The sequence below is a fragment of the Panthera leo genome, chromosome C1 (assembly GCF_018350215.1).
Source record: "Panthera leo isolate Ple1 chromosome C1, P.leo_Ple1_pat1.1, whole genome shotgun sequence".
NCBI classification, from domain to species: Eukaryota; Metazoa; Chordata; class Mammalia; order Carnivora; family Felidae; genus Panthera; species Panthera leo.
In genome coordinates this window covers 96,533,282-96,553,844 of record NC_056686.1, presented here as the reverse complement: position 1 = coordinate 96,553,844, position 20,563 = coordinate 96,533,282, and the positions used below count along the sequence as shown (strand labels likewise).

The window sequence follows — 20,563 nt, the reverse complement described above, 5'->3', positions numbered from 1 at the left end:
CAGCGCAGTTAGCAAAGATGTCATTGGGAACGTATGGTTTACAAGCAGATGGTGGAAGGTAATAACAGAGAATTATAGGCTGGAAGGGGACCGCAGGAGGTCACGTCTCTACTGGTCCCTCAGAAGCTCTACGGGGTCGGGCGGGGGTGCAGAAACTAGAAGGGACAAGTCCTGGTGGTGCGGTACTCTATCTAGGCCAGTGCTCTCAGTTAAAACATGATGTTCAAATCCTGTGGTATTTCAAAAACATACAACGCAACCAAGGAACCTGAAGCCCAGTGCAGGAGAACAGACAGTCCCATCCACCTCCCTGACGCCAGGTAGGGTCAGAGCAACTTGTTCTCCACAAGGGACCAGAGAAGCCTAAAGTCCTTCTACTCTTCATTGAGAGAAACTTCTCTTCCATTAAGGGAGTAGATCTTACAATGAGGAAGTAAGTGGCATTTGAAGAGATTTCAAACGTTTTTCATGACATTTAAATCACTTGCCTCTGACGTCCTTGTTTTTTTTACAAGCACGTTTCTCTATAAAAGCAACTTACAAGTTTTCTATTGACATTGCTTAACATATTCCATCCCAACACAAATCACGCCTGAAGCCACTTACTTGGTAATAGTCTAATAACCCTGCTGTGTAAGTAGCTTTCGATGGTTCTGGTGTTTACCTTTGAACTAGCCAGCAAAATATCTAGCCCCTTCAAACAGACATTCTTTTTCTGTCATTGCCCCCTCCGTAACTTTTCAGCTCCAGGTGAGAGCCTTTCCTTACCGTGGTCAGGTATCAGGCCAGTCCCTGGCCTCAAAAGTAGAAGAACTTTATTCCCACCAGCCTGAATGAGTTCAATCGCTCGAGTATGCGTGATACCTTGTGTAGGTTCCCCATTGATTTCAACGATCTGGTCACCAACCTAGAGAGGGAACATTCACAGGAACAACATGAAACTATGCATCCTCCTTCGATTCTGCTCTGTCCACTCGACAGCCGCTCAACCTTACTGACTCATTTGCAAACCGTCTAACTTGTACACGGTGCTGTGTCATTGCTAAAGCTGATGGGCGGATGGATGACTGCAGTGGGAAGAGACAGCGTCCAGATTTATTTGCTCCGTAGAAATCCTACAGGAGAAAGTCGCATGTGAGGAGGAAACAGGATCCGGGCACCTTGAAATCACAAATGAGATCTGGAGTTTTCAACCAAAAGAGAAGTGCCAGGGGAGGTGAGGTCTCTATGATCCACATGATGCCACAGGGCTGGGTCTGAATGACCCACTAGGAAGAGTACTTTCCAAGACGCATTGAATCTGGAATTTATTTTCTAAAACCCGGGCTGGTGGCTCCTCATCGTGGAAGCCTTTCCTGGCCTCCACGGAGAAGTGCCCCCTCCCCTTCACGTTGCCAGCACAGCCTGTAGATGTATGAGGCACTAGATGAATGAAATATTCGGAGATAAAAACTTCAGCTTGGAGAATATATCCATATGAATACTGATTTAAAACCGGTAACAGGCATATGCTCGTGACTTCAGTGTAAAATAATTTCCCTAGGTGACATAAAACCAGGGACCAGAATGAGATGCCTCACTACCTCTGCTATTTACTAGAAATGCTGTCTAGGTATTTCAGAAGAAAAGGGGGAAACATGGATATGTCAAGTGTCACTTTTGCAAAAGGACCTGATGAAAGATAACAATGGTAGTGATTTTAAAATACATTTCAGCAGCGCCCGGGTGGCTTAGTCAAGTGTCTGACTCCTGATTTCAGCTCATAGTTGGTAAGATCGAGCCCCAAGTTGGGCTCTGTGCTGACAGCATGGAGCCTGCTTGGGATTTTCTCACTCTGCCCCTCCCCAACTCAAGTGCACGTGCTCTCTCTCAAAATAAATAAAAAAATGTTTCAAGGTGACAAGCAGAGGCTTGTTTGGCTTTAAAAGAGATAAACCGAGGGGTGCCTGGGTGACTCAGTCGGTTAAGTGTCCAATTTCAGTTCAGGTCATGATCTCGTGGTTTGTGAGTTCGAGCCCCACATCAGGCTCCATATTGACAGCTCAGAGCCTGGAGCCTGCTTCGCATTCTGTGTCTCCCTCTCTCTCTCTCTCTGCCCCTCCCCTACCCCGACCCTGTCTCTCTCTCTCAAAAATAGACATTAAAAAAATCAAAACAGCGAACAATGGAAAACTACTGACATTCCAAACAGCTCAAAAATTTGTAAGAGCTTACGAAAACAATCCAGAAATAACAACAGAAGGTGACTCAATAATTATTTAACAGAAGCTGGTAGGAAAGTCTGTAGCCACAGATACAGCGAAGCCCAGTGGCCAGGAAGCAGGGCCTTGGAGTCATAATGTCTGTGGTTCACCCCTGGCTCCACCTCCAGCCGGCGGAGGGTCTCATTTTCCTCTCTGTGAAATGGGGACAATATTAGTACCCACCTCCTGGGGTCCGGGCGGGGATTTAATGAGATAAAACCTGGTGACACACCAAACACAAGCAGATGTTCCTTTTCAAGTTATCTACTTCCTGGTTTTCCCCCAAAGGACTTCAAGTGCATCAGGAGGAAGATTTACCCGAGCCCGTCCCCCACTGTATACACCGCAAAACATGTCAACTATGAAAAAGAAAACAGATTAAAAGGTTTTGTTACATATTTATGGAAAAAAAGAAAGGAATCTCTTGACTAATTGGAGGGTATGACAAGATAAGTGGACTTAACATAGAAAAAACTTAAAAAAAAAAACTAACCAAAATAAGATAATAAACATAATAGGATGGAAAAAAGTAATAAACAGAATAAAAATACTTATATCCAGAATATATGAGTGAGATAAAAGCTAATACCCAGATTTCCCTTAATAAGTGATTGAAGAAAAATAATTTGTATGAGGAAATAAATACAAATGACAAGTGACAAATCAGTCCTGCTGATTAATGAGACAAATGGAAATTAAGGTAGACGGTATTCGGAGCGTGCTTTGGGCGTATCTTGTAAAACATGACTGAGGTTTCCCTTAATTGCAGTCACATTCTTTGGCTTAACTTCAGTGTCCTAAGCTGCATATTTCTGATTCTTTCGGTACAACGAATAAATTGCAATAAAGCTTGTAATTGAACAGATTTGCCACCAGGTGTCATTTTTGTTTAACTTTAAAACTACATTGCGGGAAGGAGACTAGAACCCCATGGCTTTCAAATTTGTGACAGGCCCTCAGAGCAGGGAAGAGTCCTCGACTGGTCTATACAAAGCCGCAGACAAAAAAATGGCACTTGTGAGAGGGAAACGTGAACATTCTTTGAAAATTCTGTTTAAAATGAAGAATACATCCTTTGATAAATAGAACAAATAACAGTTCAAGTTTGTGTTACTGAAAAATGAAATTATGGGGGACAGAGGAGAGGAGAGAGAAAGCAAAGAAAGGAACAAAGGAGAATAGGAGAACCAAAGGAAGAAGTAGGAAGAGGGGACAGAGAAAAATTATGCTCCTCAAAAAAGTTACTCTGTCAACCACAGCCACTACAGTTTATATTAAAATTACACAATGTTTCTAGCACATTGCTTACATTCTCTTAGAAGGCGCTGAGAACCTCCATACTTCCCTGGAACAATCTAATCCAGAAAGGCATGAGCCGTGGCCTGACGTGAAAACACCCGGGCTGGGCTCACAGGACCAAAGATCTGGGCCACACCACGGCCGTCACAGGCTGAGTGAGGCCAGCAAGGGACTTAGTCTCCCAGAGCCTCAGTTTTACATCTATAAGTGGGGAAAATGCCACCTACCTTAAAGGGTTTTTGTGGGGCTAAAACTAAGTGAAAACACATGTTACCTGGAAGACAACAGACGACATTCTCTAAATCTGATTCTGTCCTGCAGTAAAGATCTAACTAAATCTGACACTATTGCCGAATGTGAGACTTTCCCACTCAGCTGATCTCATTGTCTTTGCCCAGAACACCTTTTCCTGTCCTCCTCAGATCTCGACCAGATTTACGGATGGCTTAAGACTCACTAAATGTACAGATGCCCCTGACTCTCAGCGTTTTTCCATCTGTATCACAGGCTCCCATTTTCTTTTTTTCCTGAATGACACTATTACATTGCCTAACTACTTCATCTATCTCATGTCCTGTCTACCCAGTAATAAGTTTTGGGAGCTGATTTTGAAAAAAAAAAACCCCAATTCTCATTAGTATTTGTCATCCATTTTACACTTCCAACAAATGTCTACAGAGCATCTAGTATGAATATTCAGGCCCCAGATCAGGACTGAAGATACTGGAGGGGTGCCTGGGTGGCTCAGTTGGTTGAGTGTCTGACTCTTGATTTCGGCTCAGGTCATGATCCCAGGATCGTGGGATCAAGCCCCGCGTCGGGCTCTTTACTGGGCAAGGAGCCTGCTTGAGATTCTCCCTCCCCCCACCCCCCTTTCTCTCTCTGTCTCTGCCCCACTCTCCTGCTTGCACTCTCTCTAAAAATAAAAGGACTGAAAATACTGAAATAAATACTAGGCACAGGACACAAAGTACAGATATCAGCCTAACAAAGAGAGGGAGGAGAGAAGGGAGGCAGGAGGATGGGGCTGAAAGGGATGCCCAGGTCGCCCCACAGTGTGAGTTTGCTGGAGATAAACTCTCATCATTTGGGCGGTGGCACCAGAGTAAGCTGTCATTAGTACAAAGCAGCCATGATCCTTAGCAAGTCAAGATTTTGATAATTTAGTAGCCAGAGAAAGAATTCTCTGAAAAGCTGATTTCTTAGAGTTTACAACAAACCTGGGCATGGTAGTAATAGCTCCCTTTCAAACATCAGATCTTACTTTTGAAATGAGAGTTGATTTAACCCTGAAAGTCCGAAGCTCCCATTCATTTGGAAAGAATGACATGTTTTAGAAACAGACTTTGTCTGCTGTAAGGCCTGTTTGCCTTTTATTTGTTTTGTGAGATTAGTGCATCTAAGTTTTATATTTGGAACCAACTTTTGAAAATTATATCTTAGTTTTTGGGGCTCCTGGGTGGCTCAGTCATGATCTCGCAGTTGGTGAGTTCGAGCCCCGCAACAGCTCAGAGCCTGGAGCCTGCTTCAGATTCTGTGTCTCTCTCTCTACCCCTTCTCTGCTCATGCTCTGTTTCTCTCTGTCTCAAAAATAAACATTAAAAAATTTTTTAAAAAAACTTTAAAAATTATATCCTAGTTTTTTGTTTGATTGGTTTTTTTGTGACAATACAATGGGAGATTTTTTTTTAAAAACCGGCAGATTTAAAGTATACCCAGATTTAAAAAAAAAAAAAAAAGAGGGAAGAAAAAAGACCAAGCTCTCTCTACTGAAATCCTAACCCACTTTCTAATGCCACCCATTCTCCACTCATATGAAATCTCCACTCCTAGCCACTCATACTCCCCGCCTTTTGATCTTGTGCACAGGTCTGGTCATTTGAAGAGGGGTGGGTCTTATTTGGCTTAGGGCTACTACCCCTTCTCCCAGTTCATTCAGTTCTCACTCATAAAGCTTTGGGTAAAGCAGACACTTGACACATGTTTACAAAATGAGTCATGGGAACGGGGCAGTGATGTGGAAAATTCAGAACTGCAATCATTATTAGAATATACCATCTGATTAAAAAAAATTATCTTCCCAGATGCCAACTGGTGGCAGAGGGAGGAAGTCCAAAGTTCTCTTGAGTAGTAGGGGGGAGGTTGTCTGGAATTTAAAATTTAATGTACATTAAATGTAAAATCTAATGTATAAACTAACGGATGCCAGTGGGCTATTTTTTTAAAAAATTGAAGCCAGCACACATCCCCTCTGTAAGATTCCTCTTTAAGTAATGTTCAGAGAAAGAGGGAAAATACCTTATGTGCAGACCCATAAACAATCTGGCCTGCAGTTGCCCTGTCCAAAGCTAGTGTTTCAGAATTGAGGGCAACGATGATGGATCACGACCCATGCGAATTCTAGTCTTTCAGATCATAGTAAAGGTTGGGAGAGTCATGCTTTTTGATCTCTGGCTACCTCTGTAGGGTAGCTAGGAGGAAAAAAAAAAAATCCTGGGCCTATTATTTCTGGAAAGAAGTTGAAGATTCTGTTTTATCCTGGCTTTTCCAAGACTTTTAATAAGATGAAAAGTATATTTTATTTATGAGTCCATTTGCCCTCAAATGTGGATGATGTCAGTAAAAAGTAAATTTCCTTAAGGACCAAAGTCAAGACGGTGAGGACAGCGCCACCGAGCTACAGCCTAGCACTCTCGAGGGAGGACACGGAATCGCCAGGGGTCAGAACGTCAAACCAGGAGCAGCTGCTCTCAGGTTCTGTGATGGAAAACCTGGCTGCTTAGCTCTGGGGGGTTTCCGCACTCCCTTTGATCAACTGTTTTCAGTAGTTCCCAGTCTGGAGCCAGAAGCAAAGGCTGTGGACGGAAGCGAACTCACGTGGATCCTGCCGTCTTTGATGGCGGGGCCCTCCTCAGCCAGACGCAGGATGAACAGCCCCATGTTGTACTCCTTCCCCCCGCGGAGGCTGAACCCAAATCCCCGGGGGCCTCGCTCTAGCTCCACTGGGTAACAGCCAAGGCTCTGGGAGAGAAAGAGCGTAAGGAAAACAAGTTTTCGTGGGCTGCTTTACTGACAGTTTGAAGAAAGACTACTTTTGTAGCTGGAAGACAGCATTTATATAGTCCGTGTGCATTTCTAGATCATAAGAAAGGAATGGGAGTTTGGGTTGAAGAGCTATCTAACTTTTTACAAATGCAGCCCAAGTTAATGCGAAGATTATATGTTTTTTTCCCACTATTTGGTCAATGGGCAACAGAACTATCAGAGAAAAGAGTTTGGAGAAATGCTTCCTTTAAGGAGATTATGACTAATTTTCCTGAAAAAAGAAAAAAAAAAACCCCAAACCCAAACCCTACTTTGATGAACTCAAACCCTGCTATTTCTAAGTACCTGACTGGGGGTGCTTATTTCTCCAACGTCAGGGTAAGCTTTTTTACCCTTTACGCTCTCTCAGGGAAGCTAACAGAATGCCAAACACATAGCAAGACATTTGGGGAACGAGAATGTATCCGAACTGATTTGCAAGACAAATTCACCAGTGTTGGGCCGCCTGGTGGCTCAATCGGTTGAGCGTCCAACTCTTGATTTTTGCCCTAGGTCGTGATCTCACGTTCGTGAGATCGGGCCTCATGTCGGGCTCTGCGCTGACAGCGCTGAGCCTGCTTGGGGTTCTCTCTCTCTCTCTCTCTCTCTCTCTCTGCCCCTTCCCTGCATATGCTCACATGCGCACTCTCTCTCTCAAAATAAATAAAAAAAGTAAAAGGCTTTCTCTAGGTTCTTTAAAAAGAAAAACTCACCAGTGTCAGCGGTTTAGCCACTGAAAAGACCAGTTTGCACCTGGGGGGTAGCTGCTTACCTGATTGTGCCGGCTGCCTACAACGGAAACCATGGCGGCGTCAGGCTGGGCAAGGTGCTTGTGGTCAGACCATGAGTGTCGGTAAGAGGCGGAGACGTCTTTCCCGATTTCACCTTCTACGGCACCTCTACGAACAGAGAAATCCAGTCACTCCCGGGACGGAGAGAATGAAAACACTCTGAAAGCCAAGGCAGGTTAGTCTCTTTTCAAAGCTGAGCTTGCCACTCTCCCAACCAGCCGTCGGAAAGGCAGACTGCATCGAGAACCAGAGACGCTAGGTGCGTCTGGTGGTCAACAGCCGCGTCAGCTCTGTCCACATCCCACGTTGGTTTGGTCTGGTTTTTATTTTGAGGGCGTCTCGGTGCAGTTTTTATCAAGGAAAGCTGCACTCAAGCGGCTGAACCACAGGGCAGAGGAGCTGACCCTGCCGGTGAGAAATAGCTCTCCGCAGCGCCGATGCCCGCGGAGGTGCTGAATTTGTGACAACCTCGCTTTTGTTTCGTGGCTAATATTTTCAACAAAAGAGGTGAGGAAGTGCGTACAGGTACCGCTCGGGCAGGCTGAGAAGACAGCAATGCATGTGGGTCTGGGGTTCCCTGCCAAAATCAGGGGGACCGAGCGTGGCGGAGCCAGAGGCTGCTGTCGCTTCTTTCTTTCCAGTCCCCGCTTGTCGGGCATGATGGGATGACTGTGTTGAGCCCTGGGATGAGGTACCGAGGGAGCGGGGGGGGGGGGGGGGGGGGGGGGGGGGGGGGGAACTGGGAAGGTATCTGAGGGCGGAAAACACGAGAGTTCTCATTCTGACCTCACCGGTGGGGCGGGAGTGAGGGTGCGTACGGAAGAAGGGGGAAATGAGAGGGAAGAGCCCGCACCTGGGGAGAGCAGCCTCACCTGTCCCCAGGTACGTGGTTGGCCTGTGACTGTCCCATGGGTCTGTGCTGCAGGGCGGGGCTTTGCCGGGCGGAGTTTGTTCCTGACGGCGGGCCATGATGCTCTGTTCAAATGAGGAAACGGGAAACATGACCCTTTGTACATAAAGACGTGGAGGCCAAGTGCTCTATGGGAGTGAGACCGTCACAGAGGGTTCCCAACCCTAGTGACTTCGGCACGAGCAGCACTGCGGCCGGCTGTCTGGAACTGGGATGTTACCATTTCCTCCCTGTGGCTGTGATCACTGCTTAGGTGTGAAGAGAACAGGAGCCCTATTCTTACCGCACACACTTGCCTCTTCTGCCTTGGTCATCCGCACAACAAGGAAATCGGAAGTGTACATACTCAACAACAGCATCGAGAAGACGGAGCTCCAGGAGCCATCCGGCAGCCCATTCTATGGGCTTCTGGAGCGCACGCCCCGCACCCGGGAAATGCCGGGTCTCAGGAGTGCTGGACACAGCAGCCAGTCTGCGAACTGCACGCACGCCTCTAACCCACATCGTTCACAGAGGAGCAACTGCTCTGCCTGGCACAAATACCAAAGACTCACTTACAGAATCATCCCGAGTGTCGACAAATGTCAATAAAGGCTTCACTGCTTCTGTTTTCTGAGAGCACAAATACATGGGACAAAACTGAACATTTCTTTCTGTATCATCGCCAGTGGCTCCACACCTGCTGCTGTTCCTTGAAGGCAGGTCTCATGACCAAGCATGGGAACCACCTGCCTCTGGGTGGCAGGTCACGGGAGATGACAGGTAGGGGAGACTCTTAAGGCTGTCACACTCCTATCCATCAAGCTGAAACTTCCGAATGCTTATCTTGTCCATATGTTAAACATAGGATATTAAAAAAAAAATTTTAACGTTTATTTATTTTTGAGAAGAGAGAGAGCATGAGTGGGGGAGGAGAGAGAAAGAGGGAGACACAGAATCTGAAACAGGCTCCAGGCTCTGAGCTGTCAGCACAGAGCCGGATGGGGGGCTCAAACTCACAGACTGTGAGATCATGACCTGAGCCAAAGTCGCATGCTTAACCGACTGAGCCCCCCAGGCTCCCCTAAACATAGGATATTGAAAATAGCTTAGTGAATTAGGCCATGAACTCTGCAGCAAGACTGACAGGGGTTAAGCCTCTTATTATTTACTAGCTGTGTGTTCTTGAGGAAATTACTCATATTCCCTGTGCTTCTAATCACCTCACCCATAAAAGGAATTATAGCTACCTCATGGGGTTATCGTTATCCAACAAGCTTATAAATGTACATGCTTCAGACAGTGCCTGGCATCTACCCATTATGTACATGTTTCTATTATGATTAACATTATCATAATCCTCAAAATGATGAAATCTTATTTGAGGTTATATTTTTCTTAAAGTGCACATTCTGAAATTTTACCTTACGTGTTAAAAATGTTTAACACTTTAAAGTCAAGTGCTCCAGAAAGGAAGAGTGTAGTGTGAACTTTTTTGGGGGAAGATGGGGGGAAATGGAAATCTGTTGCTCTTTTATTTTTATTTGAGAGAGAAAGAGAGAGACAGAGAGAGAGAAATGGAAATCTGTTGCTCTTACTTTATTTTTATTTGAGAGAGAGAGAGAAAGAAGGAAGGAAAGGAAGGGAAGGAAGGGAAGGAAGGGAGGAAGGAAGAAAGGAAGGAAGAAAGGAAAAAGGGAAGGAAGAAAGGAAGGAAGAAAGAAAGAAAGGAAGGAAGAAAGAAAGAGAAAGGAAGGAAGGAAGGAAGGAAGAAAGAGAGGAAGGAAGGAAGGAAGGAAGGAAGAAAGAAAGGAAGGAAGGAAGGAAGAAAGGAAGGAAGGAAGGAAGGAAGGAAGGAAGAAAGGAAGGAAGAAAGAAAGAAAGAAAGAAAAAGAAAGAAAAAAGAAAAGCAGTGCTCACCCAAAGCAGGGCTTGAGCTCACCTGATTCAGGACTTGAACTCATGAACTGTAAAATCATGATCTCAGCCAAAATCAGATGCTTAACTAACTGAGCCACCCAGGCGCCACTGGTTGCTCTTTTAAATTGCTATCGGGGCGCCTGGGTGGCGCAGTCAGTTAAGCGTCCGGCTTCAGCCAGGTCACGATCTCGCGGTCCGTGAGTTCGAGCCCCGCGTCAGGCTCTGGGCTGATGGCTCGGAGCCTGGAGCCTGTTTCCGATTCTGTGTCTCCCTCTCTCTCTGACCCTCCCCTGTTCATGCTCTGTTTCTCTCTGTCCCAAAAATAAATTAAAAAAAAAAAAAAAAAGAAAAAAAAAATAAATTGCTATCATGGGGGCGCCTGGGTGGCTCAGTCGGTTAAGCATCCGACTTTGGCTCAGATCATGATGTCACAGTTCGTGAGTTCAAGCCCCACGTCAGGCTCTGTGCTGACAGCTCAGAGCCTGGAGCCTGCTTCGGATTCTGTTTCCCTCTCTCCCTGTCCCTCCCCCACTCACAGTCTGTCCCTCTCTGTCTCTCAAAAATGAATAGACACTTAAAAAAAATTTATAGAAATTACTATCATGAATTTTATTTTCCTCTTTAGCTTAACAAGTTACTTACGCTGGCCCTCCTTGCTGGTCTCCTTGCTACCAATCCTACCTGCAATCCACATCCTGGATCCCAGCCCTAACATATAAACTGAAACCCGCCTCTGCCTTACTTAAAAACCTGTGGTAACTATTTATTGCTCATAAGATACTGTCCAAACGTATCACCTGGGCACATCTGCCTTCCCACTGAAGCTCCTCTTCAAAGTGTCACCTTCTCTGTGAAATCTCACCTGTGGTTCCCTTCAGCACACTGTCTTCATAGCATTCACCGCATCCTTTCAGAGCGAGCCCGATACCGGCCTCTCTTGCTAGAGCATGCACTCCTCGAGCGCAGGGATCACACCTCATGTATGTTTATATTCCTGCACCCACAAGAAATCCCCAGATGTCCTTCCACTTTGGCTTACAGGGTACATCAATGTCAAGTTACGTGCCTCTAACCTTGAGTGCCCATTCTGTAGCTGAATTCTTGTCTGTCATTGTACATTCGTGGCCACCATTTTAAAGGGAACGGAAACTGATGGGAGAAATTACTTCTATGGACAGGATGACTGGGAGATGCTTGTACCTTAGCAGAAGTCCAATTTAGATAACTTTTTGGCTTCGCTAGCTTGGCCAGAATGACAGGTGTTTAACTTCAGGACAGTACAAACAAGCTGATCAATTTCAGCTTTTCCTCTACCCTTCCCTTCGGTGAGAGGTGTCACTGCAGCACAAGGAACCACACACTGGTGCTTCCTCTTTCAGTCACGTGTTCTTTCCTTGTCCTCTTCCTGGTTAAATAAAACTTCCCATCAATGGTATTTTTTCCAGTGTTAGTCCTTCGACCCAGGTTGCATGGCTTCTCTGATTTACTTCCGTGTTAAGAGCCGTTCTACTTCACAAAGTTAAATATTTATTCCATGATGCCAAACAGGCTTATGTTCCCTCTCCATTTTATCTGAAAGTTGTTCAGATAGTAAAGCAATGGGTTAAGCAGATCACTCCCTCAGTGAGGATTAAATCTTTGCGGGAGTCTCTGTATGTAATTATTTAAGAGAAAGTGTATTATCAGATGAAAAAACACAAAATCCCGTAGTTAAACTATGGATACAGACATTACAATGGATCGTGACTCATCCTCTGCAAGAATAAATGAGAACTGTGTAAGAGTACCTCCTCAAACTCCAGTAAGGGGCACAAATGATGGAGACATCCTAGGCTCTTAGGTGGGGTAACTTAATAGCTAAAGGTGTAAATTCCCCCGAAGTTAATATATATCCAGTATATCCGAATAAAAAACGCAGTTGGGTTTCTTAATAATTTGCTCTAAAATTTTACATGGAAGAGTTTCATGAATATCTCATCCATTTGGAGTGTGTGTAGGGGGCGGGTGGATAAAAACTTGCCTTAACAGACAAGATATTGGGACCTACCACAAAGCTACAGATTTGTTAAAAAGTGTGTGTGGATATACATACGTGCACACACACACATTAAAACACGTATTATGTATATTACTGTCAGGAAATACATATGTAAATTGACCCAAGAACAGATAAATCAATAGCACAGAACAGCTAGGAGACTCAGGTTGGAAGGGGACGCAAACACACAGGAACGGTGGCTGCATAGATCAATGAGGAAAAGAGGTGTTATCTGATAGCTGGTGCTATAAAAGCCCACTCAGTGTAAGAATAAAAAAATAAAGCTGGATCCCTCCTAAAACTACAAATAAAAGGGAGGCTCCAGATGCATTAAAGAACTGAATGTAAAATTATAAATCTAGCAGACGATGATATAAGAGAAAATCTCTGTGACATGGGGTGGGTAAGGAGAACATGTCTTAAATGAAACTTCAAAAGCCTAAGTCATAAGGAAAAAATTGGCCAATGTGATTACATCTAAATTAAGAATCTCTGTACAGTGGAGGGCACGATGGTAAAGTTAACATACAGATGACAGGAAAAGATCTTTGTACTTTCTAAAATTAAATTGCACTGGGATGCCTGGGTGGCTCAGCTGGTTAAGTGTCGGACTCTTGATTTCAGTTCAGGTCATGACCTCACGGTTGTGAGATCAAGCCCCACGTTGGGCTCTGCACCAAGCAAGGAGACTGCTTAGGATTCTCTCCCTCTCTCTTTCTCTGTCCCTCCGTCATTTGAAAGCATGTACCCTCTCAAAAAATTTTTTTAAACTAAATTGGACTAATACCTATCCCAAGGAATCTCTAAATATCAATAAGAAAAAGACTGAAATCCCACAAGAAAAATGAGTAAAGGAGGGGCAGCTGGGTGGCTCAGTCGGTTACGCATCCGACCCTTGATTTCGGCTCCAGTCATGATCTCATGGTTCATGAGAACGAGCCCTTCGCTGGGTTCTGCACTGACGGCATGGAGCCTGCTTGGGATTCTCTCTCTCTCTCTTTCTCTCTCTCTGCCCCTCCCCTGCTTGCACTCTCTCTCTCTCTCTCTCAAAATAAACATTAAAAAAAAAGAAAAATGAGTAACAGATATGAAGAGGCAACTCACAACAAGAAAAAAAAGCCCCAAAACAAGCATTTGAAGAGATGCTTAAATTAATGGGTAATGAAAGAAATGCAAATTAAACACGAATGAGAGGACACTTCCCACACTGCGGCTGGTTTGAAAGCAGGCTCACGCCAGGCACTGGCGGACACATAAAGGTGTAGGAAGCTTCCATGGCCTGCTGGTGGGGGTGAAGGTGCAACAATTATGGAGGACAGTCGGTCAGTACCTGGTCACATTAGGCATGTATTAGGTACGTATATGCGGGTGTATCCAGAGAGTTTGTGATAATGAGGACTGGAGACAAAGTGGTTGTCTGTGAGGGAGGGGACAGGTGATATGTGGTAAATATACATTATGGAAAATGGTCAGGTAGTTAAAAACAATGACTTATGTTCATCCAGCAACATGGATAAATCTTAAAATCACACGGTGCTGTGATACCAGAAGCATAAGCAACCAGACCAAACATAGATAATTTAGACATCATCAACATTGAACTTCTGGGCATCAAAGGATGGTATGAAGAAAGTGGAAAGACAACCTGCAAAATGGGAGAAAAGACTTGCAAGCATCTATCTGTTAAGGATCTAATATCAGAATATATAAAGAAGTCTTATAATTCAACAACAAAGAAGACAATTCAAAACTGAGGAAGAGATTTGAAGAGACACTTCTCCAAGAAAGATATATGAATGACCAAGAGCACACGAGAAGATGCTCAACATCGTTAGGCATCAGGGAAACAAAAATCAAAACTATAATGAGATACTACGTCACTCAGGAAAAAAGATATGGCAACTAAATGCCACAGGATCTGGATTGGATCCTGGAACAATAAAGTGAGAATTTTTTGAGAATTTGGAGAAGAAAACCAACATGAAATCTGTAACATGATGCTATCTATGTGAGTGAAAAATAAATGCCGGGGCACCTGGGTGGCTCAGTTGGTTAAGCATTCGACTCTTGATTTTGGATCAGGTCATGATTCCAGGGTCAAGCCCTGCGTTGGGCTCTGTGCTGAGTATGGAGCCTGCTTAAGATATTCTCTCTCTCTCTGCCCCTCCCCCACTTGCACACTCTCTTTAAAATGAATGAATGAATGAATGCCAACACACACACACACACACAGATATGTATTGTAAAAATAAAATGAGGCACATACAACACAATGGAATGGTTGGCCAGTGGGAGTAGGGAGAGAAATGACATGGAAAATGGAGACGCATGGGACCAAACAGATAACTAAATGGAAAACAAAACCAAGTATTTGTGGCGACACTACCAGGGCCATCCTAACAGAGTCCTCGGTAGCCTTTGGTAACTTGGGTCACTCTTAAAAATGGAACAGACAGGGGCGCCCGGGTGGCTCAGTTGGTTAAGCGGCCGACTTCGGCTCAGGTCATGATCTCGCGGTCCGTGGGTTCGAGCCCCACGTCGGGCTCTGTGCTGACAGTGCAGAGCCTGGAGCCTGTTTCAGATTCTGTGTCTCCCTCTCTCTCTGCCCCTCCCCTGTTCATGCTCTGTCTCTCCCTGTCTCAAAAATAAATAAACGTTAAAAAAAAAAAAAAATTAAAAAAAAAAAAAATGGAACAGACAAGACGTGACACAGAAGTAGAAATCAATGTTGAGGAATAACACAACTTAAAGATTTCTTTAAAATGAGCAAGGACAGCCAGGTACAAGGTGTTTATGTCCTGTCCTTGAGCACAAGTCAGCACGGTAGGGGCCGAGGTGGTGGAACTGTGGGCTAGAGCAGGACTCTTGAGCTACAAATATGCTGGGGCGTGTCATACCAGACATGACACATGGCTTGGGAACTTAGGTAACCATTTCCCTGGCAAAATAAGCTTAAACATCAAATGGTATCTGGTAAGAGGGGACAAAAAGAATGGAAGGAACTGTCTTTTTTGGTAACTGTCTTATCTATTAACAGTGAATGGCTTATGGACAGTAGGGGACAGCAGGGGACAGCAGGGGAGTGGTATCAGAGAGGAAGTAATGTAGCTGTAGGTGCTGATCCGAACGTGTGATCTCTGAAAACAGCTTTAAGGCTATAAATACTCATTTGACTCTTTGGTGCAGTTGACAGATCTTATACTGAACACAACGAGAAACTTGGAAGACTAACAAACTCCATGGATGGGATTTTTATGGACAGAAGAGACAGTTTCTATTTTTTTTCCTTAGAAAAATAAGAGATTTTGAATACTTCCATAGTTTAATAAAACTTGAGTATACAATAAAATAAGGTGTAACCACTGAAATGTGATTTTACCTGTCAAACGTGATTGTCTTTAACAGGCTTTGCTGACATATGAAATAGACTTTAAAGTATACGCTGTTAAGGAGTGTCCTTTCTATTTTTTCCTTTCTATTTTTCCTAAACACTGATCAGCATTATATAGAAAATCTTGGGTACGTCCCCAAGCATTTGGACCAGTGTCAAAGTTAATTTTTAAGAAAAATGAGCAATTGTGGATAACCTCTCTAAGGAAACACTATCAACAGTCAAGGGTAATTTTGGAAAACAAAAAAAAATTAAACTAAGAGAAAGAAGCGGTCTGTTCCCAAGTCATCTATTTCAAGGCTCGTCAATGTGTGGTTCCTGGGTCAGTCGCAATAAGATGCCGATAGACACTGAGAGTCAGCATTTAGAAAATGTTATAATGACTGGACGGAATAATTTTATGTCTGTTTTTTTAAAATTATTTTTTATTAAAAATTTTTTTTTAATGTTTATTTATTTTTGAGAGAGACAGAGCGTGGAGCGGGGCAGAGGCAGAGAGAGAGACACACAGAATCTGAAGCAGGCTCCAGGCTCTGAGCTGTCAGCACAGAGCCCAACACGGGGCTCGAACCCACAAACTATAAGATCTTGACCTGAGCCAAAGTCGGACACTCAACCGACTGAGCCACCCAGGCGCCCTGTTCTGTTTTTATTTTTCATTTAATTTATATGTATTTCACACCAATGCCTTCTGTGTTGGCCTTAGAGAAAAGTCACTAGTCCTTTTTACAGACGGTTAGAGAAACAGTGACCGCAGTACCGCGAGCTCCATTACTTCTAGGTGCTTCTCTCACTGCTGCATACCATGTGTGCTGATAGAGGCGTACTACACACGTTGTTCTCCAAACAAGCCTAAAATGTAATTTCCTTGTGACACCGAGGCCTGCTTTTCTTTGTGGGTCACAGAACACATTTAAGGCTAAAAAGCGGGCTCTCGAGATCACAGTAAAGATACCAGAGCGAAGCCCACATGCACAGAGATAAAGAAATCTGACCAAAATCACATTAAGTAACAAAAGGCCTTCAAAAAAATTTTTATTGAGCACTTATGACGTGCCTAACATCGTTTTAGGCCCTTGGGGCTCAGCACTGAATATGACAAAATCTCTAGCTTTGGGAATTTATGACTTTACATTCTGGTGGGGGAGAGGACAATGAACAAATAGACCACGGGTTAAATAATCTCAGAGAAAAGTGTGGCAAAGCAGAGGGAGCAGGGTGAGAGGTGAGGGGCCTGGGGCGGGCAGGGCAGGGTTATTTTGGATCCTGTGGTTAGGGAAGGCACAGCGGCTGACAGCACAGAGCTGGGGCCGGTCTACTGACTCAAACACTGCTTCTGTCACTGGTGTTGTGACCGTGGGCAAATGATCCAAGTGCTCAGGGGCTCAGTTTCCTCAGCCATGGAACTGGAAAATAATCGTGCCTACCTAGGATTAGTGTATTGAATGAGTTAACAGACGTAAAGTATTTAGGGTAACACCTACCACATCGTTAAGTGCTTACTAAATTATTACTTAGGTGGGAAGGTCTGAGCAGAGACCTGGATGTGGGGGTCAGTCAGGCAAAGATGGGGTGAAATGGCACAGTTACCATTAGATGAGCACCTTAGGGTACTTACGCAGACTAGGTACATTTTCACCTCAGATTTTCACAATGATCCTGAAATAGATATTATCATCCCATTCTATAGATTAAAAAAAGAAAAACAAAACTGCAGGGTAGAAATGTTAAGTGGCTTGTTTAAGGTCATACAACTGCCTAATAGGTGTCAGTCTGTCTGTCAAAGGCCTTACTTCTTCTATTGGGTTTATACTGCCTCTGCTAGATCCTGGCAAAGAACGGAAAATCTCCTGACTTTTACTCTGTTCATTTGTTCATTCACTGAATCATCCGTTCACTCATCCATTTAACTCGTTTCTTCACTCAAAAAACATTTACTGAGCGCCTACTAAGTATCATAGTCAACTGACGATGTTTTGTCTTCAAAGAGCAGAGCATTTCCACAGGGAGACAGTCACAGGGAACGACGCTCAACGAACTGCAGGGATACGGAGTGCCGTGGGATTCACGGAAGGAAGCCCACATGCACAGAGGCCAAAGAGGCCTCGCTCAAGAGTGGATCTGGAAAGAACACTGGGGGGGGTAAATTGAAAAGGCAAGCTGGGAGCAAAATCATAAAACACTTTCTGTGCAGAGACCAGGGAAGCACTCGGGCTTCCGCAGAAGAGGTTTTTAGGGGAAAGGAGCAGCAGAGTCTGGGACAGAGGCTGGGCAGAGCGTGGAACACTACAGAAAAGGGAAATGGGCAGGGGAGGGGATGTCGCGGGGTCCGAGGACTAGAAAAGGCTTCTGAGAGCAGCTTGGAGAGCTCACGTCCACGTGGAAAGGCCCCTCTGGGATCTGGGGCAGGAGGAGATTCGAGTACTGCCTCCACTACGAACGAACGTACGAGAGAGGGGGCAGCAGGAAGAGACAACGGAAGAATCAAGAATGACAAGACAGACCCCAAGACTGACTACATTAGAGGATCATGGGGGACAGCAGGGCATGAATACACATTACACTACGAGGGATTTTAACGTAAAAGACTAACCCTTCCTAATTCTGCTACTTTGGGCTTCTCCTCGTTAGTTTTGCAAACTCAGGAAAAATGAGATGTGCGTTATGTAACTGTGTTACCTTGTAATTCATAAACAGAGCCCATGAACTGGTGCTATTCAAAATAGCTCCTAATTAGGAACTCTTAATGACCAGAAGGCAGCTTTAAAGGGAGGCAAGACACTGAATGCATTTTCTGCCCTATTTACTGGCTGTTCCGACGTAGTCCGCTTCCCATTTAGATGGCAGCTGCCCAGAACAAAGCCCGGCCCCGAGGACAGGCACTCTGCGGCACGGACCTCACATGAAAGGCTTGATAGCAACAGCGACTTTCTTTGAATCTTTAGAGGATTTCCTCTCACTCAAGCAAGCAGAAACTTAAGACATCATTTTAAGAAAATGAGATCTGAAAAGTATTCCCGATCTCTTTCACTTCTGGGTGCTTGCTTCTCCGGCACACAAATAGACGGCCACCGCTCACTAGCTAGCTGGGTTATTTTTCCTGAGCTACTGACAACTTTTTAATAAACTGTCTTTTAAATTCATTAAATGGAAGAGGCAAAACAGGAGACTCCGGGGTATATAAATGGTTCTATCACTGCAGTGAGTCTGGCAATGCTCAAAGAAGCCACTGCCTTCAGCAGGCTCTGTGCTGCTCAGAGAGTTTGCCGGAAGCAAATTTACCGGTTCCTTACCCTCCTCAGCAATGACCGTTAGTGTGACGGTGACACCAGCATCTTTGATCAGCTGAACGATGCTATCATGGGACAGTTCAACAATGGACTGCCCATTCACCGCAGAGATGTGATCTCCAATTTTCAGTTTTCCACAGCGATCGGCTGGACTTCCTTCTATGACTCGGCCAATTTTATGAGGAATTACTATGGGAAAAAATGCCCAGGTTTTTCAATTAGTTTAGTGTTGGATTTATCACCATCATTTAAAAAGTCAACATAGTAACATCAAAAACATTCTTTAAGGGGTGCCTGGGTGGCTCGGTCGGTGAAGCACCCGACTTCGGCTCAGGTCATGATCTCACGGTCTGTGGGTTCGAGCCCCACATCTGGCTCTATGCTGACGGCTCAGAGCCTGGAGTCTGTTTCAGATTCTGTGTCTCCCTCTCTCTCTGCCCCTCCTCCACTCGTGCTCTCTCTCTCTCTCTCTCTCAAAAATAAAGAAACGTTAAAAAAAACTCAAAAACCAACAACATTCTTTAAAAGTAGAGCAAAAAGGTATCACATGATCATCCTATGCACCCGCAATTACTTCCATATCAGCTTCCACCTCTGGTGCACACTCACAGATACTCTTACATAGCTGCGGTCCGAGCGTATAGACCTCTGGGCTATTTTCCACTTACCATAAGCCTTTCTCCAATTTTCATATTGCCATCCTGATAATCCTGTGTAAAGGCTACTGACCTCACTGATACTATCTCGTGAATCTGACGTTCCTTGCTTCGTGTTGGCCACATTCAGGCCATCTCAGAAACGGCCACGGTGAGACCATCTTTGATTCTGTGGAAGGGGCATTTACTCCCACAGGGAACCGTGGGAATAAATGCAGTTCAAATTCAAGTTTAGGACTCCGAAGTTACTGCTCAGAAATCCAGGCACAGTGAAATGACTGCCTGTTAAAACGAATCCTACCTAGTTCTATAGCAAAATTAGTTTCTTTTGTTTATACCTTTAGATTTTTTTTTTTAATTAGAAAAGCTGAGGGGAATCATAACATGAAATGTTTAACATTAAGATTATTTGGTTCATGGATAAAATCCTACCCTCAGTGTACAAAGCAGAGTCTAAGACATTTGCAAAGACATGCCGTGCAGTTCTATCAGTTCATGATGCTGAAGGCTTTCCTAGATGATTAAGACACTTTGCTGTTATTAGGGCTTAAAACAAGTTCTCAGACGTTCAGGAAATCTTGTCAAAATATCTTTCGCCCCTCTTAATAAGAAGCATTTGTATTAAGAAACAGATGTTCCTTCCATGTTCCTTGAGAATTTCCTCACTGGGGTCAGTAAATCTGTTGGCCATTTGCCTCCTGCTGACTACGGACTATTATGAAGAAGGAGAATTAATATTTAAAATGGCACTCTGAGTATGTTTCATTTCCATAGTAAAATGGGCTCCTCACCAGTATTTGAGTCATGGGTAGGTGTATGTCAGGGACATTTTAAGAGCCGTTCATTTGAACTAGAAGTTATTCTTAGCCATGATTTCTGTCCCCACGGGCAGTGCCGTTCACTCCTCAGCTCTTCTAGGATTATACACAGGGAGAGATTTTATCCCAAAACAGAGGAAGGCA

General features: G+C 44.4%; 1 protein-coding gene across 4 annotated transcripts in view; it reads right to left on the bottom strand.

The window, feature by feature from the left end:
• Window positions 1–20,563, bottom strand: part of MAGI3 (membrane associated guanylate kinase, WW and PDZ domain containing 3) — a 245,679-nt gene that overhangs the window by 1,926 nt on the left and 223,190 nt on the right. For all 4 annotated transcript variants that reach the window (XM_042953476.1, XM_042953480.1, XM_042953478.1 and 1 more), the window contains exons 16-20: window positions 18,949–19,134; window positions 8,290–8,392; window positions 7,399–7,525; window positions 6,420–6,563; window positions 769–907 (exon numbers count right to left, since the gene is read on the bottom strand). In XM_042953476.1, coding sequence (XP_042809410.1) covers window positions 769–907; window positions 6,420–6,563; window positions 7,399–7,525; window positions 8,290–8,392; window positions 18,949–19,134 — 699 coding nt within the window. The remainder of the gene's footprint in view (window positions 1–768; window positions 908–6,419; window positions 6,564–7,398; window positions 7,526–8,289; window positions 8,393–18,948; window positions 19,135–20,563) is intronic.